Here is a 25,910-nt window from a genome sequence, read left to right as displayed (position 1 = left end):
GCCCCTCCAAGCTTGAGTTGTCCCCTTTCTTCTTCCCTTAATCTACTTTCTCCATTTTGAGCCACTTTAAAGCTCTAAAAGTGCAAAGAAAATCGAGCAGCCCCTCCCCTTGCCCGTCGCATGCTCGTCCAACCACCGCTAGGCCCGCTGCTCGTCGTCACATTGCTTGCGAGCCTCGTGCGTCGCGCTCCGCCCATTAGACCACCGCCAGGCCCGCCACTTGCTGTCACATCGCTCGCGAGCCCCATGCGTTGCACTCCACCTATCCCACTTGTCCTGGCCATCTTGCCTCCATCCGTGCATCATAGCCATCTTGAGCCCTTGTCCAGCTTCGCTAGCCATCGTAAGTCGCCGTCCGAGCCGTTTGAACCATTGCCTATCTCTGCCTAGGTCATTGCAGCCTTCGCCGGTCCTTTCTTGCAAAACCAACCACTAGTTTCAGCTTGTTCGGCCAAGAGCATAAGCCGAAAGCTAGCAAGGGCTTTGAACTTTGGGGCCCTTTTCAAACTGCTTTGGAGCCTCATAAGGTGCCGCCACTTTGGAGTTGTCACCTATCTCCGCTTTGCCATCGTCGTGGACTCATCGGATTTTGAAAACTAGTGAGTTTACCCACTAAACTCTACTTATGGAGTTAATTATGCTTAAGGGTTGATTAGTTTAGCATAAGTATGGTTTAGGTGGTTAGTTAGAATCGATTAGCGATTTAAATATTCGGTTGTGCATGTTAGGTGGTTAGAACAGCTTAGTTAGGGACTAGATAAGCTGTAGTATTTATCAAGTTTGGTTCGAAAATTTTCCGAGCTCGTTTCAGTACTTAATTAGGCTTTTCCTGCCTAAGTTTGCATTTATGGCATTTATTTGTATTTCCTCAATTATTTTTTGTATTTATTTAATTATTTATTATTTTCCAAATATTAGATCGAGATAGCTAGTGACCGGAATTTCGTGTTGATTGCAATGCTATGCTTGGTTTATTTATTTGGATACTAAATTGTGTTATTTGAGTGATATTTGTAATTTTGGGAATTTATCCCAAAATTGGGTGATTTAAGTATTTAATCGGGAAACATCGAGCGTTAGTTTATAATGCCAAAAATATCTCTGTGGACTATATTAATTTGTGGGATTTTTAAAAGGGAAATATTGTATTTTGGTTAAGACCGATCGTGTACCCACACATGATTATTTTATCGGGTATAATAAAAATAGAGTATCGCACAGCTTTTGTGAGCATTATAAGTATCGCATAGCTTTGATGAGCATTATAAGTATCACACAACTTCAATGAGCAATATAGATATATAGCAGCTTCGGTGAGCATTATTATATATCTATCAGCTTTGGTGAGCTATACCATCTATTTTCAGCTTAAGATGAGCAGTGCTTGAATCGATCGAATTTTATAAATGGTATTGATGGTATGGGATTGAGTGCATTGATTGACCGATCATTTGATTTGAATTGAAGTGATTCGGTGAATAAATGAATGGTATTGACTTGCAGGAAGGAACTGAGGCAAAGGTAAGTCCTCTATCTTGTGTGTGGCTAAATGGCCTTTAGGCGTATTTGCTTCATAGTCAGAGTTTAAGGGGTGGACTTACTGAGACGTTGTCTCACCTCATCGTGGGCTAACATTTTCAAGTTCTTAAATGGTGGTATCTCCTGAACATTTTGGCCAACCGAAGAAGGTCACCTAACAGGTTTCTTACATTCCTCTTCATGGGGGCCAAAGGGCTTGGGTTTACGAACTCGTGAGATCCATTGTTTGGGTTGATGCAGGTCTATCTCGGGTGGTACCCTATCAATAAAGATTGTGGTATCGTTGTGAGCGAGATAGACCTAGAGAAAGTCCCCTACCAGAATCTAATATCCCTATGTCGGTGCTGGAGGTTGCTTTTGGCAAGGGAACGGCTGACCCTTCCAGTGGTGCAGTGCTAAACCAAAGTTCACTGGAGCCTGAGACCCCAGAGTCTTCGGTTGAGAGTTCGAATGCTTAGAGGACCTGTAGCTCATCTACTTTTGTAGACTTGTGAATAAACTAGTATTATATATGACCTAGTATGATATGTATAAAGGTGTATTACGGTTTTCAAAATTTGTGGCCCTGCTTTTCTATCCCATCTTTTTGTTGTCTGGGATTTAATTATTCACTTCCGCATACGCATTAAAATGAATGGATTAGCGACGCGTCTCGAGACATCGCTTTTTAATTGACCATTGAGGGATGGGCACGCGCTCGGAGGATCGGAGCGTGACATCCCCGCCTGGAGTGGTATCAGAGCTAGTCGATAGTTGAAGTAATAAGGTGTGATAAGTTTATGGTATAATTAGTAAGAATGGCCTTTATTTCATGCTGGTGCATATCTGTGTTAGTTGTTTGGTAAATTGTTTGTCTGGGATCGCTCAACTTCTAATTCTATGTGGAATTAGAAAACAGGCTTCTTTGAAGAATCTGTAGAATGAGCGATCAGAAGCAAAGGACTCCTAGAAAACGTACTATAGGACCTGCGACTTAGGGTAGGATGCCGATGAGGGTCGGTACCCGAGGAGGTCGTGGTCAAGCGTTAGCTCATGCTAGCGCTAGTGGAGTAGCACCACCTCCTATTGGTGTTAAGGTAGCAGCCCCTAGTGATTCCAGGATCGAAGGGATCATGCAGGCGCTTAAAGCGATGGGAGCACTGATAGGGCGGCAGGCCCAGAATCAAGCCACCGCCACTACCACCGTCGCTCAAACTACCGCTACTGCTGCCATTGCCGCCACTGCTGTGGCCGCTGCCATTGCCGCACCAGCCGAAGTTCCACTTGGGAACATAGTTGTAGAGAGAGAGACCGATTCATAAGTTGGCAGAACAATTCCTGAAGCTGAACCCGCCGAGGTTCACCGGTGTTGGAGATTCAGAGATTGCATCACTTTGGATTCAAGATCTGGAAAAGGCCTTTGCATTACTAATGTGTACCAAGACAGAGAAAGTTGTCCTGGTAGTATACCAACTGCAAGGTAATGCGAATACCTGGTGGGGGGCCACCAGAGGCATAGTATTCCTGAAAGGTGTGGTCTTGGTGTGGAACACTTTTCTTAGAACTTTCAACAGCAAGTACTTTTTGGATAACGCTTGAGAGCAAAAGATGGAGGAATTTCAACATCTCCGCCAAGGGATGACGACCGTTGATCAATGTGAGGCAAAGTTCGCTGAGCTATCGTAGTACGCTCCAAGGCTGATATAGGATCCTGAAGATAAAGCTCGGAGGTTCAGAAATGGCCTTCAACTGGAGTTAAAGAATCTGCCGGTGCCACTTGACCTGAGGGACTATAATGAAGTATATAGTCAGGCCCAGTTAATAGAGAGGAGTATGAGTGAGCAAGCTGCTTCGTCTGGATCGAGGTTTAGCTCTTATAGAGATGGGAATCGGTATGGGAAGAAGCCCATAACCGGAGGAAGGTTCCATGTTCCGCCCAATAGTTAAGGTGGAATTGGCAAGTCAGCGCCAAATCAGAATGGTGTGTCGCTTTTGTGGAAGGCGACATGGTTCAGCCCCATGCCCTCGAAGGATGGGCACTTGTTTTAAATGTGGCCAACAAGGTCATCAAGTTAGAGATTGTCCCAAAAGACCGAAGGAACAACAGCAGTTACCGCTGCCGCCGCCACCGTTGGGTCAAATAAGGGGTGTAACGCCACAGATTGCACCGCAGGGTGGACATAACAAACCCCCAGCTCGAGGGATAGTGTATGCTATCACAAGAGGTCAGGCAGAGGACTTGCTTGATGTGATTATAGGTACGGTTTCATTGAATGACCATGCTGCTTATGCTTTATTCAACCCTGGCGCGACCCATTCTTTTATTGTTGAGCAATATGTTAAGTTGATAGGATTAAGTTCTGAATTGTTGGAGTCAGTGGTTAGCATATCTACACCGTTAAAGGATAATGTGTTAGTCGCATTGGGTTATCTTAGTTGTAAGTTAGCAATTAATGAGCGACAGGGGAAGATAGACTTATTAGTCCTAGCCATGTATGATTTCGATGTGATAATTGGTATGGACTGGCTCACCAAGCAACAAGCTAAGATAGACTGCTATCGTAAAGCGATTCAGTTTAACTCGTTAGAGGGAGAAAGTTTCGAGTTTACTAAAGTCGAGGAGGACCCTCGATTACCTTAATCTCGTTGCTTGAGGCAACTCCTTTATTAGATGAGGGTTGTTGAGGTTATCTGGCAACTGTCGCGGATACGATAGTTGAGGAGCTAAAGATCGAAGATATCTCAGTAGTTCAAGAATTTCCAAACGTGTTTCTGAAAGAATTGTCAGGTCTACCACCAAAGAGAGAGAGATAGAGTTTGTGATCAAGTTAGCATCCGGGACAGAGTCGATCTCTAAGGTTGCTTACTGAATGTTGTTGTCAGAGTTGAAAAAACTGAAGGTGCAAATGTAGGAATTGTTTGATAAGGGAGTCATACGCCCCAGTGAATCACCTTTAGGAGCACCGATTCTGTTCGTGAAAAAGAAAGATGGTTTGTTGCGCCTATGCATCAATTATCGTCAACTTAATCGGGTGGCAATCAAGAACAAGTATCCACTCCCGAGGATTGACGACTTGTTTGACCAATTACAAGGAGCGTCGATATTTTCAAAAATCGACTTGATGACAGGGTACCATCAGTTGAGGATCAGAAATGAAGATATATCGAAGTTAGCATTTCGTACTCGATACGGCCATTATGAGTTCATGGTAATGCCGTTTGGTTTGACGAATGCCCCAGCTGCTTCCATAGATTTGATGAATAGAGTTTTTAAAGAGTATTGGATCAGTTTGTGATTGTGTTCATCGATGATATTCTAGTGTACTCAAGAAGTGCTGAGGAGCACGAGAGTTATTTAAGGATGGTACTCCAGACCTTGAGGATCCATGGATTGTACGCTAAGTTTAGCAAGTGTAAGTTTTGGTTAACTCGTGTTGTGTTTCTAGGTCACGTGATTTCAGGCGAAGGAGTCTTCGTGGACCCATCCAAGATTGAAGCAATTATCAATTGGCCGAGACCGACTATAGTGATAGAGATCATAAGCCTTTTGGGTTTGACAGGCTACTATAGAAGGTTTATGGAAGGATTTTCAGCTTTAGTGTCACCGTTGACTCGACTCTTGAAGAATGAAGAGAAGTTTGTGTGGATAGGAAAGTGTGAGCATAGTTTCCAAGAGCTTAAGCAGAAGCTGACTACCGCACCTGTGTTGACCATTTCATGTGGTCCTGGAGGATACGAGATCTATAGTGATGCATTACTCAGAGGACTAGGTTGTGTGTTGCAACATGGTAGGATTGTTGCATACGCCTCCTGTCAGTTAAGACCTCATGAATTGAATTATCCAACGCATGACTTAGAACTCGCAGCAATTATTTTCACTCTAAAGATTTGGAGACATTATTTGTGTGGAGAAAGATTCCAGATCTTCACTGATCATCAAAGTCTCAAATTTCTATTCTCTCAGAAGGAGTTGAATATGAGACAGCGCCACTGAATGGAATTTATGAAGGACTGTGATTGTGATATTTTGTATCACCCTAGGAAGGCGAATAATGTCGTATACGCCTCGACTCGAAAGTCTTCAATTGCACAGATGATGGTTAAGGAATGAGTTTTACTCGAAAGAGTTTGGGATTCGGTTTTAAAATTTGACGTAGGCCACCTTTTGAATCTTGTGGCCACCCTTAGAATTGAGCCGGACGTGCAAGTCAAAATCAAGACGCTTCAATTGAAAGACCCGGATGTTCAGAAGATTCTGCAAGAGGATACCGATAAGAGGAAGGCCGATTTTCAGATTTCTAAGGATGGAACACTGAGGTTCCGAGGACGATTGTGTGTACTTAACGATGCAGTGCTCAGAGAAGAGATCTTGTCAGAAGCTCATCATAGCAGTTGCAGCATTCATCCTGGCGGTACAAAGATGTATTAGAATCTGCGTCAACACTATTGGTGGTCCAGTATGAAGGTGGACATCGCCAAGCATGTCGCCAAATGTCTGACGTGTCAGCAAGTGAAGGCCCAGCATTGTAAGCCGGGAGGACTTTTGTAACCTCTCGAGATCCCTAAATCGAAATGGGATCCCCGAATCGAAATGGGAGCACATCACAATGGACTTTGTGATAGGCTTATCAAGGAGTTAGAGGGGTGATGATTCCATTTGGATAATGGTCGACAGACTGACGAAGTTGACTCACTTCATCACAGTACAAAAAGACTTTGATTTGGACAGGCATGCAGATTTGTACATGTGTTAGATAGTTCAACTACATGGAGTGCCAGTGACTATCACATCAAACCGAGACCCAAGATTCACAACTGCTTTTTGGAAGAGTTTGCAGGCTACCTTAGGAACGGAGTTGTAATATAGTACGACATAGCATCCTTAGACGGATGGCCAGTTTAAGAGGACGATTCAGACCTTCGAAGACATGATGCGAGCTTGCGTGTTGGATTTCAAGGGAAGCTAGGAGGAACAACTTCATCTTATCGAGTTCACCTATAACAATAGCTACCAGCAGAGCATTTAGATGGCTCCTTTGGAAGTGTTATATGGCAGAGCGTGCCAAATGCCAATTTGTTAGGATAAGATCGGAGAACGAAATATCATAGGCCCAGAGTTAATTCAGCAGTTAGTGGACGCAATTGCAGTCATCAAGAGCAGATTAAAGACCCCTTAGAGCCGCCAGAAGAGCTACACAGATAAGCGTCGGAGACCTTTGAAGTTCCAAGTTGGTGGTCACTTTTTTCTGAAGGTGTCACCAATGAGGAGTATTTCGCACTTTGGCAAGAAAGGGAAACTGAGTTCGAGGTACAAAGGTCCCTTTGAGATTCTAGAGAGGGTTGGGTTCCTAGCGTATTATCTTGCATTGCTGCCAAGGTTGACGTAGGTGCATGACATCTTTCACGTTTTGATGTTGAGGAAGTATGAGCTTGACCCGACCCCACGTGCTTAATTTTGAGGAATTGGGCGTGGACGACAGAGTGTCGTACATGGAAAGCCAGATTCAGATTATGGATTGAAAAGAACATATTCTGTGTACCAAGACTATCTCGTTGGTCAAAGTGGTCTAGCAACACCACGGTATCAAAGGAGCAACTTAGGAAAGTGAAGATTCAATGAGAATACTGTACCCCCACATTTTTGTTTAAAAAATTGTAATGGTTTAAATTTCAAGGATAAAATTTTTATAAAAGGGGAAGAGTTGTGACATTCAGAAATTTCCAGTTCTATTTTCAATTAAATGAATCGAGCATTTCATCGATGTGCCTATAGTTCTATTCTCTTAGCTAATCACTCATGAGATAACTAGTTTATCTAGGGAAGCCATTGAGGGATTTTAACGCAATAGACTTGAGAATTCGACCAGGAATCGACTACTCGACCGTGCTCATCTGCAGAGATCATTATGGTACAGTTAAAAATCGATCAGGGATCAAAGATAGGTCTGTTCGACTGAGATAGGTGATCAAAGTGTGGGTGATTCCACCAGATTGCAAAATTCTTGTTGATTAGCACTAGACCGATTTTTCTGTCATTTTGGTATATGTGTCCGTATTTGAAATCTCAAGATTTTCACGACCACCGAGAGTCACCAATGTGTTAAAGATATACATTGTGGCTCGAAATAAATTGACCATGAGTCAATTGCACTAAAAATTTCTAAAAGTTACTCGGTAGGCTAGGTCACGCTAAAATTGTGCCAGATTGAAATTAACCGTGAATTTGAACCCGATTTCAAAAATTGAAAGTTTTGTCATGTCGCAAGTCATTTTAGGAACGTCGACTTGTCCTCCAAAGATTTTTCTACAAACCGAGATTTTTGACGAAAATTCAATATATAGTTATTTTTGTCCGAAAAATTCAGGGGACCGTTTTTATCGCATTTTTAGGATGCAAATTGGTTCTATTGATGAGAAAAAATGTCAATTTGATCGTGGACATCTTAGTTGGATTTTTGGGGGGCCAAATTGGATCCAATTTAAGATAATTTGAATCCAATTTGGGGGAAAATGCTTCAAAATTCGTAACCCCTTGGTCCTCAACCTTTAAACCAATTTAGTGGCTTCCTAAGGAAGCTTGTTGGTCTGCAAAGTGGCTAAGGAAACCAACCAACATGGTGGGATCTCTTCAAGGGGGCAAAGGGATAAAATGGAAGACAAGCGGCCCCCTCCAAGCTTGAGTTGTCCCCTTTCTTCTTCCCTCAATTTGCTTTCTCCATTTTCAGTCACCTTGGAGCTCTAAAAGTGCAAAGAAAACTAAGCAGGCCCTCCCCTTGCTCGCTGCACGCCCATCCGACCATCGCCAGGCCCGCCGCTCGCCGTCACGTCGCCCACGAGCCCTACACATCACACTTCGCCTATCCCGCTCGTCCTCGCCATCTCGCCTCCAACCGTGTGTTACAGCCATCCCAAGCCCCTGTCTCGCTTCGTTAGCCATCGTGAGTCATCGTCCAAGCTGTCGGAACCACCGCCTGTCTCCGCTTGGGTCACTGAAGCCTTCGCCAATCCTTTCTTGCCGAAACAACCTCTAGTTTTAGCTTGTTCAACCAAGAGCATAAGCCAAAAGCTAGTAAGGGCTTTAAACTTCAAGGCCCTTTTTGGACCGCTTTCGAGCATTGTAGAGTGCCGCTGCTTTGAAATTTGTCGCCCGTTTCCACTTTTCCGTCGTCATAGACTCATCAGATTTCGAAAACCGGTGAGTTTACTCACTAAACTTTGCTTAAGGAGTTAATTATGCTTAAGGTTGATTAGTTTAGTCTAAGTATGATTTAGGTGGTTAGTTAGAATGGATTCACGATTTAAATATTTGGTTGTGCATGTTAGGTGGTTAGAATTGCTTAATTAGGGACTAGATAAGTTGTATTATTTATCTAGATTGGTTCGGAAATTTTCCGGGCCCGTTTTGATATTTAATTTGGCTTTTTCGGCCTAAGTTTGCATTTATGGCATTTATTTGTATTTATTTAATTATTTATTACTTTTCAAAAATTAGACTGGGATAGTCGGTGAATGGAATTTCATGCTGATTGCAATAGTGTGCTTGGTTTATTTAATTTGATGCTAAATTATGCTATTTGAGTGATATTTGTAATTTTGGGAATTTATTCCAAAATTAGGTAATTTAAGTATATAATCGGGAAACACCGGGCGTCGGTTTATAACGTCGAAAATATTTTCATGGACTATATTAAATGGTGGGATTTTTAAAAGGAAAAATATTGTATTTTGGCTAAGGCCGACAGTATACCTATATATGATTATTTTATCAGGTATAATAAAAACGGAGTATCGCACAGCTTTGGTGAGCATTATAAGTATCGCACAGCTTCAGTGAGCAATATAGATATATAGCAGCTTCGGTGAGCATTATTAGATATCTATCAGCTTTGATGAGCTATACCATCTATTTTCAGCTTAAGGTGAGCAGTGCTTGAATCGATCGAATTTTATAGATGGTATTGATGGTATGGGATCGAGTGCATCGATTGACCGATGATTTAATTTGAATTGAAGTGATTCGGTGAATATATTAATTGTACTAACTTGCAGGAAGGAACTGAGGCAAAGGTAAGTCTTCTATCTTGTGTGTGGCTAAATGGCCTTTAGGCGTATTTCCTTTCTAGTCGGAGTTTAGGGGGTGGACTTACTGAGACGTTGTTTCACCCCGTCGTGGGCTAACATTTTCAGGTCCTTAGATGGCGATTCCTCCCGGACATTTTGGCAAACCAAAAAAGGTCACCGAACATGTTTCTTACATTCCTCTTCATGGGGGCCAAAGGGCCTAGGTCTATGAACTCGTGAGATCCATTGTTTGGGTTGATGCAGGTCTGTCTTGGATGGTACCCTATCAATACAGATCGTGGTATCGTCGCGAGCGAGATGGACCTAGAGAAGGTCTCCTACCGAAATCTAAGATCCCTATGTCAGTGCTGGAGGTCGCTTTTGGCAAGGATACGACTGACCCTTCTGGTGGTGCAATGGTAGACCCGAGTCCACCAAAGCCTGAGACCTCCAAGTCTTTGGTTGAGGGTTCAAATGCTTAGAACACCTGTAGCTCCTCTACCTTTTGTAGACTTGTGAATAGACTAGTATTGTGTATGACCTAGTCTGATGTGTATAAAAGTGTGTTATGATTTTCAAAATTTGTGACCCTGCTTTTCTATCTCATCTTTCCATTGTATGGGGATTTAATTATTAGCTTCCGCATGCACATTAAAATGAATGAGTCGGCAACGCATCCTGGGACGTCGCTTTTTAATCGACCGCCGAGAGATTGGCATGCACTCGGAGGATCGGGGCGTGACATCTAGTTTCTCCCTAGATAGGGGCAAGTGCAGTTTTATTTGATAGAGATAATCCTCAATCTACATCTTCTAGAAACTAAAATCATTTCCATCAAATCTATCAGTTCTCAATTTTCCTTCTTCTATCGTAATCGATTTACTTTTACTTAGCCGAGTCCGGCTCTAATACCAATTGTTGTGGAAAGCAAGCAATCATATAATAAAATAGATAGAATAAAGAAAATAGATCGAACAATAGATTTAAGTGGTTCGATCGTAGTGACCTATGTATATGGGGAGAACAATAACAAATTTTACTATAGATCAAACGATAAACAGATATTACAACCACACTCAAGTCACTCAAACACTCTCAATGTTCTCAAGCCTCAATTACACCTAATAACTCACGCAATGTTTAGCCCCAATAATTCATCGTTAAATAATCTTTCGATCTTATGAAGGGATTATACACAAATTTTGAACTCACAAAATTTAATCGGCTTGAACACTTGTATCTTCTTAGATGTAATTTACGAACAAACTCATGAAGATAGCCCACTGCTTAAGCACTCGGAAACGGTGCTTCACCATTGCATGCATCAACAATGGTGTCCTATCATCTCCACTCGTGGCCATATATATATAGTGGACTTGAGGACTTTCCAATTCTTAAAAGTGACTCCCACATAGACTAGGAAAGAATATATAAAGATATTAAATAAATTTAACCCAAGCCGATTTTTCAGAGAAACATATCTTCTATTTCTTCTTTGACGGTGTTGACCGAGTTCATGTTGGACTTTCCAATTTGAGAACAAACAGCAACTCGTAAACGGAAATTGTTGTTTGTGCTTCAACAACCTTGTATTCAAATATGAGATCCAAATTTTCCTATCCATTATTGATCATCACTTCAACATATAAACAATTTCCGTATTTTTCCGCAATCTTTATTTTTATCCACACCATAAAACCCCACCACTTGAGCTTCATTGGGCTCGGCTTGACAACCCGCTCACAAAAGAGGCCCGGGTTAATTGTCGGGGGGTTTTGTGGAGTACTGAATGCAAAGGGAGAAATAATCAACAAGGTCAAAACCAGAATCGTGGTTAATCTACGTCTTAAGGGAGAAGTAAATAGAGACCTCGTGATGAAAAATCTTGCTAGAATAGCAAAAGGAAGGCCATCTAAAACGAAATTGCAAAACCTCAAAGGAGCAGAAAAATCATAATTAAGAAGATGAATCTGTAATGCCGCCATTGAAGAGACGTTTGTCCAAGGGACCCTAATTTTGAGCATATATAGTCATATTGAGTCTTGACTTGTGTTGTTTCTCTCAACCTAATGCAGAGAATTAATGCAACTTTTTGTTCCTAGGAAGTTTGAAAAGGTTTGTCTTACTATATGAACCTTTGGATATTGTGGGGAAGGGTCAAGTTCACTTAAGACCGCCAACGAAACTCGATAGAAGTTACATGATGTCGAATATATTTCCAGCCTAAAAAGAAATCTTGTCTCTATGGGATAATTGGACAGCATAGGGTATTGAACCATTATTGGGGATGGCTTGTTAAAGATTATTATAGGTGCTATGTTTGTAGCATAGGGGAAAAAATTTGGAATACTGTACATGACAGAATGTAGTAGAAAAATTAGAGTAGTTGCTAACCCCAAATTTGATGCCAAATTGTGACATCATAGCTTGGACACATTAGCAAAAAGGGGATGGAGATGTTAGCATTAAAGGGAAATTGCATGATCTAAAGGTTGGATATTGGTCTTAGTGAGGATTGTAATCTAGGCAAATAGAAACGTGTCATTTTTCAAAGATTAGATGAAAAGCTAAAAATGAAAGTTAGTATGGATGCATATAGATGTCTTGGGGCTGACTGATGTCCATTACCTAGAAATTCACATCACTACATCACCCTCATTGATGACTTCATAGGGAGGGGATTAGTTTATTTTCTGAAAAATAAATTTGATGAGTTTGCTACTTTTAATCAATGGAAATTCGAAGTGAAGAATGAGACCAGTTTAAAAATTAAATATCTAATTCCGCCAATGGAGACACACACAACAGCATAAAGTTTAAGGATTTTGTGCATAGAATGTGTTAAATTAATATCTCGAGTTTGAATTCGGATTACGAAAGATTTTCTCAAGCGGATTACAAATTGGGTGAAGAAGTTTTTCTTCTTATCGGACTATGTTTTGGACACAAAAGAAAACAAAAGAAGGAAGTTAATCTACCACTACAAAACAAAAGATGAAATAAAATAAAAGTTTAAGTAAGGATTTCTTTCCTCTGCAAAAGCCTTGTTCACATTGAAGACTAAAGTCGGTGGGCCCAGGTCAATTTTTTTTTACCTTGGGCACACATATTAAAAGCAAACCGTCCATAAAAAGGCACCGCTGAAGCTCTACGAAGTAGACAGAGCCGCACAAAAGGAACGTGCAGAAGAGTGCCGCACAATCAAGAAAGACGAACGCGAATCCATACGTACGCAAACCAGAAGACGAACGCTAGAGTTCTTGATTTTAGCTGCTTTGAACTTGAGCGTGCAGTAATTTTTGTGCCGTAAGTTTATGTCCAAGTGAGTTGTTTATTTATAAATACTTTGAGTTTGGAATTAAATTTAAGTGTGAAAAACAATCGAGCGTGTGAGCGATTATAAACTCTTATTTTCCAATTATAGTGAATTATTTGCTATTACCTCTCCCCATAGACGTAGGTATCAATTCTGATGTTCTTATTATTTCTCGTTTATTTCTCTGGTGATTTTGCGTTGACGTAAATTGTAAAATCTTGTCATTTTCGCATATTATATTTCAATAAAATGGAACAAGAATAACCAGAACGGCTCCCGACAAACCATAGCAAAGCGCACTTGCTAAGAGGATGAACTAGATCTGAATGAGCATGCAAGAAGTATAATTAGAAAGCAAATAAGAGTTGGTAAACAATAAGAAAAGTTGGAAATTAAAGCAAATTGGCAAAAAGAATTAGTAATTATAAAAGTATTTATTATTTATACCGACAAATTATTAGAAAATCAAGTGGCTAGCAGTTTTTCTCGACCACAAGCCTTTTTTTGAATGTTTACCAACTCCTTGAAAAATTTACCAGCACGGATGAACGAGTCTTTTTTTCGAAAACGGACGATCGATTAGGTCCATTTAATAAGACCCTACGTAGGTGCTCTTTGTTTCTATCCTTCAAGATTGTTTACCACTTTCTATTTTATTAGATCAATGTGCTTATTTTTTATGGCTAGTGTGAAAAAAATGTTTTGAAGAGTTCAAATTTCATCTTTTCCTGATCTATTATCTTAGTACTCAGTATGGAACCGGCAAACTACTACGGTCCCATGCTCGTGGTGGCCACCAAAGGGGTTAGATTGGTGATTGATTATTTTGGCCGTCCATCACTAAATTGCAACAAGTTTTGCAAACTACACTCCATATTTCTACAAGCCCGTGGATTGTAACAAACAGTTTACCGTTGACTAGGATGACATTTCTTAGCAACGAGTTCTCCTTGCCGTCTAAGTTTGCCATTACATAGAACGACATTTTCCGCATGATGATCCATTGATTTCCCTATTGGACAAAGCATTTCAATCTTCTACTCAACACCCAAACATTGTTTTTTGTCTGACTTCCAAAAATAAACGATATCCGTGGATCATGAACTGATTTTTCTTTTATCAAGTCATGCCAAACACAACGTTGTCACTCTTAGTTCGGTGTCAAGAGACCTTTCAAATTGTCTCTTCATTTGAAAGGATAATCTTCTTTACCAACTTATCAATGATTTCCCAGTGAAAATTAATCCAAATGATTATTTTGGAATCTTACATAAGGGTTTGGAGCAAAATTGGCAAAACTGAAAAATTTAAGACCGGGAAAAATTATGAAAAAATTCAGAAACCTATTACATTTGTGTCAATTTAGTCTTAAACATTTTAATTGTATCAATTTAGTCCTAAACCTTCTGACCTAAAACCCATTCAATTCTTCAACCTAATTTTGATCTGATATTGTTGACATGGATGCTAACCAACCTTCGTGGCACGATCAGCGACGCTAACATCAACAACTTCTAATAATATATTAATAATTTTTTTATTTTATTGAAAAAAATTCCTTCTCTTTTTTCCCTTGCCTTCCTTTAGCCAATTGTTGAACCCTAGTAATCAGCTAGAGTGAGGGCCAACAAGTTTGCACCTCATTTGGCCCCTAGCGAGGCTCGAGCCTTCGCAAGAGGCCGCCTTGCGCTAGACTGGCAATGCTTGAGCCTCGTCGCCCTTTGCCTTTGACTGGTCGCTGAAGTCTAGCAACCGGCTATAGGGAGAGGAAGAAACAAAAGAAAGAGAAAATAAATGAAGGAAATGAAAAGGAAAATAAATAAATAAAATTTGAAAAATTACTAAAATATTATTAGAAGTTATTAACAATAGTGCTGACCGTGCCATGTAAACCAACCGGCGCCCATGTCAATAGTGTCCAGTCAAAATTAACCAAAATAACTTAATTGACTCTAAGTCAAAATGTTTAGGGTCAAATTGGCATAAATGCAGTAGGTTTATGACTTTTTTTGACATTTTTCCTATTAAGATTCAATTGATATCGGTACAATAAGTTTAGTGTTGACCGGGTAATTTCCTATTAAATTGTCCCGATTCGAGACAATAATTTCCTTTCTTTCAGTTTCTTTATCAAGAATTACTAAGCCTCTTAGTCGTTTTTCTTGAATCATTTTAGGATGGCGCCCCCGCTTCCGTATGGAAACTCCCTTTCAGTGCCTCGTTCAAGGAGATCTTTGAATCGTGCTCTAAATAAAATCCATATTAGGTCAAAACAAAGACATTGATTGCACGGATGAAAGAGTCCGTTATCGCTGCGCATAGACCCATTCGACGGCGTCCTTATTATCATTTCCATAAATCCTAGGCAGCCCACATGCCAACAGTCCCGACCATTGCTTTTCTTTTTGCGATGCAGATGTCATTCTCGAAGCAACAACCAAAAAATATATTGCGGTTGACGATGACCATTTCTTTTTATGAAACTTGCGGTATATTTATCTGAACTACTACGTATCATATTACATCATCGAAGCAAGGCTTCCACCTAGCATTCTCAAATGTACACCTTAGCAAATCTCCCTCTCATATGTAAGTCACTTGCATAAGGCATTTTTCCCCTTAGTACAGATATCTTTTTGAACCTTAACTAATCTTCTTCTCACATGCAAGTAACTTGTGTAATGCATTTTCCCCCTTAGTATGGATATCTTTTCACATCAATATTATTTCAACTCAAGAATCTCCAACTTGGCCCACCGAGTTTGGTAGCTGCCGATGAGGACGGTATCTACCCCTCAAACTCCACCTCAATTGCCTAGCCTAGCCTAGCTTAGTGAGAAGCAAGGGAGGCACCATCCATCGCCTCGACTAAGGAGTCACATCCAACATCTTCTTTCATGGAGATATTCACCAAACAATGATACCCATAGGGAGGAGGCTATCAATCAACTATCAGCTCTAATACCACTTACTAGGCAATGCAATAGAAGCCCAATACATTTATCCATTAAATTCACCAAGACGGGACCTAGGTCTAAACTCATGTTGGACTCACCTTTATTCAAAAACTAGAATAATAAGTTATCGACCGATTAAGATATATTAACTACTCCAATTACACTTCATTCCTGTTGCAGGATTTTTTTTCGTCTGACACACTCACAAGAGTTGCTTAACAAAATAGACAGAAGAGAGTAGAAAGAAACACCATTAGAGGAAAGAAAATCATTACTAGTTCAATAATCAGTCATAAAGCTAACAACTATGAAGCTTAAATTAATTTTTTACATTAAGTTAAAGGAAGAGTCCGACTAAAATAAGGGAATCAAATATTATATTAAGATATATCAGACAAAGTTGTAAAACTCATCCATTATTATTATTATATTATTTCGGTCGGAAAAACGCATCCTTTACTCAAAAGCTAATCTGATAGAGATTCCAGATTTCCATTCTACGCCAAGGAATGATTCATTTTCGTTTGGTTTGCAGGTGGATTTCTGCTCAATGAGTCACTAATGGATTTACACAGGAGAAGTCGGATAGATCGATGCCTGTGAGAAAGAGAACAAGGCAAACTCTGCCCATCTTCTTCGCTTTAAGAGAGTTGGACTGATCCTCCGCAAGAACTGGCGTTTATTCGTTGAACAACATTGCGACAATCTTCAAGCCGCAATGTCGAATTGTTGATTTGGTGGTCCTGTGTTTTCTAAGGAGACTATTTCACTCGTCTTGCGCGCACTTTAAGTTGTCGTTTCATGAATCGAGATCTCATGTACTTGATCAGTTGATCTGCAAGGACTACGACAAAAATGAATCTCCTGTGAGGTTTGGATGCAACACTGCTCGCTCGTCTTGTAGCCGAGAAATTGCTGGGCAGAGGCTTATGAAAGTGAATGCATGATACTGAAGAAGAAGCAGATGGGCTAACTACTAGCGTGTATTTTCCATGACAGTTCATATGAAAACCTCACGCAAAATCAAGATCTAGAGATATAGATGCCTTTATTTCACGTGTTTTGACTTGTCTACCAGTATGATATGATAGACACCAAATCTTGGCGTCCCGGGGCACATTAGACACTCCGTTGATTTAATGATCATGTCCAGCAAATAAATAAATAAATAAATAAATAAAGCTCTTTTTAACAATTGGAATGAGTAAGCTATTGGGTTTCATCGCGGGTTTGTTACCATAAACGCATCGTTGTAAAGCAAGGGCTACCGCTAAAGAGTATTAACACATGCGAAAACAAGGGCCGGTCGCTGTGGAGATCCAAGGTCACTGCGAATGAAGCAGAAAACTCGAAAAAGAACATGGCTCGAGCCAAAATAAGTAAATGAATTGAACCACGAGCGAGGCTACCTGTTTTTATTTTCCCAACAACTGATATTGATTGGATGACTCGTTTATAGTATTGAGATTGTAATACTTACCTAAGTCAACTATTAATGTTTCGAAGATGTGTTATGATATAATCCAAAGGAAGTGAATTGTGCTAATTATATATCCATTGTTTTGGGAGGCAAGCATCTGAACTGATTTAATTTGAGAAAGAGGCCATCAATGGTGGACAACACTCTCGAGTTTCTTCAAGAGTTCGATTAAATAATTGTTACAATATTTACATATTAAACCATGTCTTCGTCTAACAATTGAAACTTTAAGAACAAATGGCACTAGTCTAAAAAAATCTCATATCATATTAGAGTAGGAAATTATGAGTTTAAATCTTTCTAAAGTCTTCTAATTATTGGAATTTAGTAGGTGTAGGTGTAGATTATTTCATGGATGATGCCGATAAGAAAGTCGAACTCTAAGTTAATAGGTGGAGGGAAACCACATCTATATAAAAGCCATAGTCAAATGACGTGAGTTTTTTCAACATTCCCTCTCATTTGCAAGCCAGATTAGAATGATTAAGCTGCTTAAATTGTTAAATGAAGGATTGATTCAATATTCAAATATTCTAACACTACTCTTTATATGTAGGCTGGACTGTGGCCTAAAACTACAGCGGGAATATAAAGAGCATGTAAACCCGTAGTTAAGCAGCAAGAGATTGTTTCAATAGACGTGATAATCACCATGTAGAAAAAGGTTATGGAATATGTCTTCCTTCTGACTATCGTGTAATCAGCATGGATTTGAATTTTACTAGGCTCTCAAATGCTGTTAGCGAGTGTTCCTCAAAGGGTTGGCTGTGTTTGGCGCATTTTGATTTCAGCCATTGTTGTTTTCCATGAACCTGGCTCATACAAGGGCAAGTCATGGACGCTTGTTAGGTGTAGAAAAATGACATGTCAATTTTCCGGAGAGCGATTGCTTCACGCCTCACCTTTTTCCCTCCTATAGTGGCTATGTATCCACATCGTATCTATGTTGAAATTGACCGTTATTAAGGAAATTAGGCGAAACAAATGTAACTATTATCCTGACCATAGGAATCTCTGTTGATAAGGATAGTCTAGCCAACCCTTCAGTTCAACCGGAAACGTAAACGAATTCGACTTTTCCAAGTTGATGGACGCACTTAAACTTAGAAAGCAGTTGAGTTCACGAAAGTATGCTGATCTAAAAAGGGCTTGGAAAAATGCACCTGCACCATGAGATCTCAGGAAAAACATATTAATGACGAGACGCAGATGTTCCTAATTCTATGATTTTGATAACCTCATTTGACTTGCAAAGGCACGTGTTTTAAATAATAATAATAATAATAATAATAATTACTTAACTAGAGACCAGAAAACGAAGACCTTGACTATCTACACCGTAGATGAACAGTGTAGCTGATTCTCAAGATTACCACTGCACGTCGCCAAACTGATTTGAGTGCTTCTGTTTGTCGCATTGCTTGATTAAGAACGTAGCTAGGATAGTAATAAACGATATAGGGCCATTAGCATCAATCGAAAGGCAAGTTGATTGACTTATATACCAAGCTACTGGCTGCGTAGAACATCAAGAGGCAAAATATGGCCCGACAATATCCGAGGAAAGAGTAACGTTTTAAGTGATGATAGGGTATTGTTGTGGAGAAACGTTAGTTAGGAAATAATTAGTTGCCTCAGAAAATCGTCAACCGTATTATAGCCAGGGTTAATCAACAGGTAACAATTGTGGAAGCAGCCCTCTTCTCATTAGGAATCCAGAAAAGGAAAAACAATAGACATCGAAAGAATATTGCCGATGCTTTTCCACGACTCGAAAACCTAAAGGTTAGTAAGTTGCAGAACTTTCCTGGATGTCCAAAGCTATAATGACCTGTTCAATGCTGACAATTTCAACCACGCCGCCAACTTCTACCTTCCCGGTCAGTCCAGCCTTTCTCAAGCCTTATAAATACCTCCCACTCGCGGCTTAATCTCCAAATAATCGAACCACACCCACCGTCTCATTTTCAAATCAATTCACATGTGGGCTTCAAAAGCTCAATGCTTAGGGTTTCTACTCTTCCTCATCGGCATTCTCCAATGTAAAGCTTTGGCTCGTTATACTTTCGTCGTAAGTTCAACTGAGTGTTATACCGACATTTCCACATTGCCATATGCATGCAAACATTAGTTGGACTGCATTGCTCAAGTGCGTAAGATATTACAGGTCGAGGAAATGCCATACAAGAGATTATGTAGCACGAAGAACATCCTGACGGTGAACAGGCAATTTCCTGGGCCAACTCTGTATGTGCACAAAGGCGATACCATCATTGTTGATGTCTATAACAAGGCTAAATACAACATTACCATCCACTGGTATGAATAGTGTTTCTCAGCTTTCACATTATGAAGCATTGTCTTGAAGATGATTCTGTCATTAGCATCTAAGTATATTAGCTGTGGTCGTTAGATGGAAGTGACCTTCTATATGTGAAAGTAATTTATGTGTCTTTCTTATCGCCATGGACAATCCACAAATTTTGAGAATATAGGCACTCAAAGGTCATCAAGCATAGCCCACCCCATTTCAAAACATATGGAGAGCATGACCTATTTTAGTAGATTTCCATGTTCATTGCTAGCTTTCTTCAACAAGTTTTCATTATTTTGTTAATATAGATATGGTTCTTGCGAACAATTTCTCAATGTCATTCCACGGTTGCTTGAAAATTTGTCCTAATTGAATGTGGACGATCTTATTGTAGGCATGGCGTGAAACAACCAAGATATCCGTGGTCCGATGGACCAGAGTATATAACCCAATGCCCAATACAGCCAGGAGCTAAATTTAGTCAAAAGGTGATATTCTCCACGGAAGAAGGGACCTTATGGTGGCATGCTCATAGTGACTGGTCAAGAGTCACTGTGCATGGAGCCATTGTTATTTACCCCAAAAAAGGTTTAAGCTATCCTTTTCCAAAACCTTATGCTGAAGTACCTATTATATTAGGTAATTTACATATTTGGTTGAGTAATTAATATTTGTTTGTTGGCTATTACATTTTCATGAAAAGCATAGTGCAATCAAACATAATTGATCTTTGATCATTCAAAATTTCAAACATAACGATATATGTGCAGGAGAATGGTGGAAGAAACCGATAATGGAGGTCTATCATGAAATGCTTAAAACCGGGGGAGATCCAAATGTTTCAGATGCCTATACTATCAATGGTCAACCCGGAGATCTTTACCCATGCTCAAAGCAAGGTTAGAGACGCCATGTCTAAACTCTTCTTCTTCTTCTTGGCCTAATTTTATTTCATTGTTCTTCCACTTCTTACATGGTTTTTGAGAAATCATCAAGTAAAGGCAATAAGGTTGCCTAGTGCGATAGAAATTAATGGTAAATTAAACCAACCATCGAAACAAGAAATGTTGGTTTACCAAGCTCAGATGGATTGTTCCCCAAATGGATTATTCAAACGGTGGGACTTTGTACTTAAACTATTTTTGGCTTAGACATTAAGTATGGTATCTTCTCTACAGTTTTTCTTCCGTATATTTGTAATTATTTACGGTGTAATTTTGTTTCAGACACTTTCAAATTAAGGGTTGAGCAAGGCAAGAGATATTTGCTGCGAATAATCAACGCGGCCATGCAAGACCTCCTCTTCTTCTCCATTGCCAACCACAGCCTCACCGTCGTCGCGACGGACGCGAGCTACACTAAGCCCTTAACGAGAGATATCATCACGATATCTCCCGGTCAAACCATCGACGTCCTCCTCAAAGCCAACCAAAACCCTGACCACTATTATATGGCTGCTCGGGTTTACTCTAGCGCTCTCGATGTGGCTTACGATAACACAACCACCACAGCCGTGGTGGAATACTCTGGAAAGTATGCTCCAACCTCGCCAACTCCTTTGCCGCAACTTCCTTATTACAACGACACTTCCGCGTCGGTCAATTTCACCGGCAGCCTCCGAAGCTTAGAGAGCGACGAGCACCCCATCGACGTCCCCAAGAATATAACCAACCATTTCATCTTCACGATCTCCGTTAACTCATTCCCGTGTCCAAACAATTCCTGCGCGGGCCCCAATGGGACCCGTCTTGCTGCAAGCGTGAACAACATAAGTTTCACGAACCCCTCGATCGACATCCTCCAAGCTTATTATTACGGCATCAATGGCGTGTTCGGAACCCAGCTCCCCAGCTTCCCACCATACATCTTCAATTTCACGGCTGATGACTTGCCGCTGGACCTGGAGACGCCAAAGCGCGGGACAGAGGTGAAGGTACTGAAGTATAACTCGACCGTGGAGCTCGTTTTCCAGGGGACGAACTTGGAGGCTGGAACCGATCACCCGATGCATCTTCATGGATATAGCTTTTATGTCGTTGGTTGGGGACTTGGGAACTTCGACATCAAGAAGGATCCCTTGAATTATAATCTAGTGGATCCACCTTTGCAGAACACCATTGCGGTGCCGAAGAACGGGTGGGCTGCGATCAGATTTAGGGCGGACAATCCTGGTGAGTTTGAACTAATGTTTGACATAGACGCTTTATTTGTGTTAATATCTATTGGTATTATCTTGGCCCTATATTCTTTTATGTGCTTGTGTCTTTTAACCTACGCTTAAATTAATGTCATACAGAGCCATTTATACATTGCGTAGATAGAAAATTACTGGTACTGATTGTGACAAAAATGGGCAGGAGTGTGGTTCATGCACTGCCACATAGAGCGGCACCTGACGTGGGGCATGGACACGGCGTTCATCGTGAGGAATGGAGTTCCCCCGAGCACCCACTTGCTGTCGCCGCCACCCGACATGCCACCTTGTTGATTCTTCTTCGCTTTCAGTCCGTTTTGGGGGAGACCTGATGAAGACATTTACCGTCGCCGGGCGATTCGCGTTTGGTCTTTCATGCTTCCGTTTAGTTTTGTTTAATATGCCGTCATAATAACCTGCGCGCGATGGTATCAATTTGGATGCTGATGCACCCCACCGTAGAACTAGTCTTTTCTTGGAATAAGATGGTCGTTTATCTATCCATTTTAATGGGATCCGATCTCGCCTCTTTGTCTCTATCGTGATGTTATTACATGAATCGTACCAAAACTATTTCGACCATTAATGAAATGGATCGTCTGGCAATAGTCGCATAAGTAATGTTTCAAATAGGCTTGATTGGCATGATTTAAAGATGATGCAATATTTTCTTGCCTCTCGTGTTTCAACCTCACTGCCGCGGTGACCGATGCCCATGGGCTAGGTTGCAATGAAGCCGAGCTAATTTTTTCCGCCGTTGTTGGGTTTTATACCCATCTGCCGGACCTAGTTTCCTCTCGCCAGCCAATATACCCATCCGCCGGACCTCGTTTCCTCTCGCCAGCCAATAGGTTCAGGTCATGCGTGTGCTTATTTATTCCCATGAAGTCTAACTGTTGAAAAGTACATACATCATCTCCCTGTCTAAGTAAATTGCTCCAAGGCTTATACTAAAACGGTTCTTCGGTTCTTCTTCTTGCAACTCATCAGAACAAAAGGCAAAAGAAAAAAAGGTTCTCATATGCAAGGGATCATATTTTACTATTTTACTTTGATCAAAGAAAAACGTTTAGAAAATCTCAAAAAAGATAAGAAACAAGCGGAATAGAGAATTGTGAAATTTTAGTATATTTGATGTGTATAAAAGAAGAGCAGTGAGCTTATTATAAATCATATTAGATGATTATCTAGGATAACATATCAATCAAAGATATGCACGATCAAAGGGAAATATATACACAATCCTAAGATAAATAAAAAAAATCAAGAGATATATCCTAATTAACCCTAACATTGGGTATTTAATTGTTTCTAACATCCCTCTCAAACTCAAGGTGCATAGAAGTCAACTTCAGTTTAGATAAAAATAAAAATAAAAAATTAATCGAAAAACGTCATTGCAATTCAGTGTACTGAAGAGAGATCTAGTTAACATTGACTTGGTTGCTTACCTATCGTGGGTTGTCATGCCTAGAATACAAGCTACATGTAGGAGGTTGTCATCAGGGTAGAAGGCTGTCATTGCAGTAGGAAGATTGGTTGTAATGACAAGCTACCATAAATGTTGTGATATCCCAAAATTTGGCCATCTTTTGAAATATATGAAATTGTTATTTCATCAACGCACTTATGGTTATTTTACTCTAAACTGATCACTCATGGGTTAACTAATCTATTAGGTGAGGCCGTAAATGATTAAAACACAAAAGATCAAAGAATTTGATCAAGGATCAACCGCTCGACCATAAGAATCAACAAATGTCAATACTACATTGTTGTAAGTCAATTAGTAAACGGATATAAATTGATTCAATAGAAGTACGTAGTCGATTCGCGAGTGATTCCGCACGATTACGATTTTCGTGTCAAACGACAATAAATCAATTTTTTTATTAATCTTATATTCAGGGTACGTAATTGAACTCTAAGGATTATATGACAACCGAGAGTTGTCCACGATTTGAAGAGGCATAGACGTGGATAAAAAATTATCGATCACGAGTCAACTATGCCAAACCCCTAAAAGCCACCCAATAGTTTAGGTCATACTAAAATCGTGTTCGATCAATTTTCAACCATGAAATTTAATTCAATTTCAAAATCAAACTTTCAAGGGTCACAAGACTAATTTATTGGACATATTCTCATTTTTGTTGAATTATCGGTAAGTTTGAAATTTTCGAAATAATAAATATTGGACAGAAAATAAAATCAAAAAGGAAAAATGGACCCAGTGGCAAAGTTGCAATTTGTTGGCCAAAATTTTGGCTTTAAAGATAAAAGGAAAAGAAAAAGAAATTGAGGGGAAAAAATACTAGGCTAAGAGAAAATTGAGGAAGATCTCTCTCTCCATTCTTCAACTGACCAGCCCCTTTCTACCCCTTTCTCCCTCCCCTCCTCCATTTTTCCTCTCTTCACCATCTTCTTCTTCTTATTCATTTTCCTGGCATCATCATCTCAAATTTCCACCGCCGGTTTCACCCACCCATCTCTGCCACCACACCACACCATCCATCATTGCCACCACCCGCACCACACACGTCCTCGCCACCGCAAGCCACTGCCCAAGCCGAGCACCGACCTCACCGAACCACCCTTTCCACCGCCTAGCTCCTAAGCTCGCTGCCGCTCGAGCTACCCTTCCGTCAAAGCCACCATCACCGTCGCCGTCCGCCCAAGCCACCATCACCGGCTAACCCCCACCTGTCACGACCAAATTTTCGGGTGTGAACCACCTAGGGTTTGGCTAATGGATTATTAAGTCTAGACTTAATTCGGGCTCTCCCAAGCTCATACCAATTCGCGACTTAAGTTCAAGTTCTTAACATGCAATTGATTTTTTAATCAGGAGTCGCCACTAATCTATTTTTTGGTGGGTCGATTAGAAACCCAAGTAAAGTAACGGGAGTTTCACTTTACTCCTACGAACCAGAGACTATGGGTACGGGGACTTGGTTACACTAGATTTCTCTAATGCCGTTTCGATACCATTCTTTTATTTTCAAAAAATGTTTTTGTAGGCAGCTTAAATTGATTTTAAATCTATTTTCCTAACATGTGAAGTGATCATGCGGATGCGCAATCCGCCAATTTAACACCCAGATAAACAATAAATAAATCGCAAAAACTTACCTCAAAGCAACGAAAGCATCTGCAATGTTAAGTCAGAATTCACATCGACAATCTTAAATATGATTTCTAATTAACAAGCAATTTCTTTTTTTTTTCACTTAATTAATGGAAATCATGCAATATGCAATGCAATATTAATTAAATGACATAATTCTAATGAAATGCAATTACTAATTAAATAGACCTAGCAACAATCACTAAATGGCATGCATTTCATGAATCTAATCCTAATGATATGCGCATGACATCTTTTATTTTCTTTTTCCTTAAAAGAATACAATCTATCCTAGAGATTGAAACTAATTTATTCTAAGACATTTTTTGTGTTTTTTTTATGAAATTCGAAATTAGAAAAATGTGAAAATTATCTAATTAGATTAAGATCCTATTCAATTCGTATTATGAATAAGGTTGAGCTAAATCCTAATTTAAACTAAAATATTATCTTAACCCAAATAATCCTAAAATGTAATCTATTTAAGAAAATGCCTAAACTTATAATAAATTAAGAAAAATATTATCTAAAATTAAACTAAGTGCAATTTAACCATAATATGCAATGACGTACAAAATATGCCCTAATTCTACATGACATATGCATGATGATTTTTGTTTTTGTTTTTGTATTAATTAATTTAAAATGTCAAATAAGTAAACATACAATTTAAGATAATGAAACGAAAATCTAACATCCTAAATTTATGTCTTTTTGGTATTTTTTTTTTCATTTCGACAATTCAGAATAAATAAAAACGCTTAGTCTAAATATGCAGATTACCCTAAAGCATGCGATATTCTAATATGAAGCTAAACTAACTCAAACATATTTCAAGATAAATAAATCAATCAAGATGAGACAAGCACCGAGCCATTCGGAATCATCAAAGATACCATATCCATTGTTCAAATTTGGAAACAATATCTACTCAACTTGGTTA

At 39.8% G+C, this 25,910-nt stretch overlaps 1 protein-coding gene across 1 annotated transcript; it reads left to right on the top strand.

The window, feature by feature from the left end:
• Window positions 1–19,313: 19,313 nt before the first annotated feature.
• LOC104421623 (laccase-15) lies at window positions 19,314–22,169 on the top strand. The gene is made up of 6 exons (XM_010033634.3): window positions 19,314–19,403; window positions 19,500–19,651; window positions 20,041–20,285; window positions 20,417–20,545; window positions 20,873–21,817; window positions 22,004–22,169. Exons 1-6 carry the CDS (start codon window positions 19,314–19,316, stop codon window positions 22,132–22,134), a joined length of 1,692 nt encoding a protein of 563 aa, XP_010031936.2. The 3' UTR covers window positions 22,135–22,169.
• Window positions 22,170–25,910: the final 3,741 nt, after the last annotated feature.

This window comes from Eucalyptus grandis, chromosome 10 (assembly GCF_016545825.1).
Source record: "Eucalyptus grandis isolate ANBG69807.140 chromosome 10, ASM1654582v1, whole genome shotgun sequence".
In the NCBI taxonomy this organism is placed as follows: Eukaryota; Viridiplantae; Streptophyta; class Magnoliopsida; order Myrtales; family Myrtaceae; genus Eucalyptus; species Eucalyptus grandis.
This window is presented reverse-complemented; position numbering and strand designations above follow the sequence as displayed.

What these genes read in the sequence shown, in the direction of transcription:
- LOC104421623 (XM_010033634.3), top strand. Translation starts at nt 19,314, where the DNA reads ATGTGGGCTTCAAAAGCTCAATGCTTAGGGTTTCTACTCTTCCTCATC. An exon ending in TACAACATTACCATCCACTG is followed by an intron (nt 19,652 to 20,040) that starts GTATGAATAGTG and finishes ATCTTATTGTAG; the next exon opens with GCATGGCGTGAAACAACCAA. An exon ending in ATTTAGGGCGGACAATCCTG is followed by an intron (nt 21,818 to 22,003) that starts GTGAGTTTGAAC and finishes AAAAATGGGCAG; the next exon opens with GAGTGTGGTTCATGCACTGC.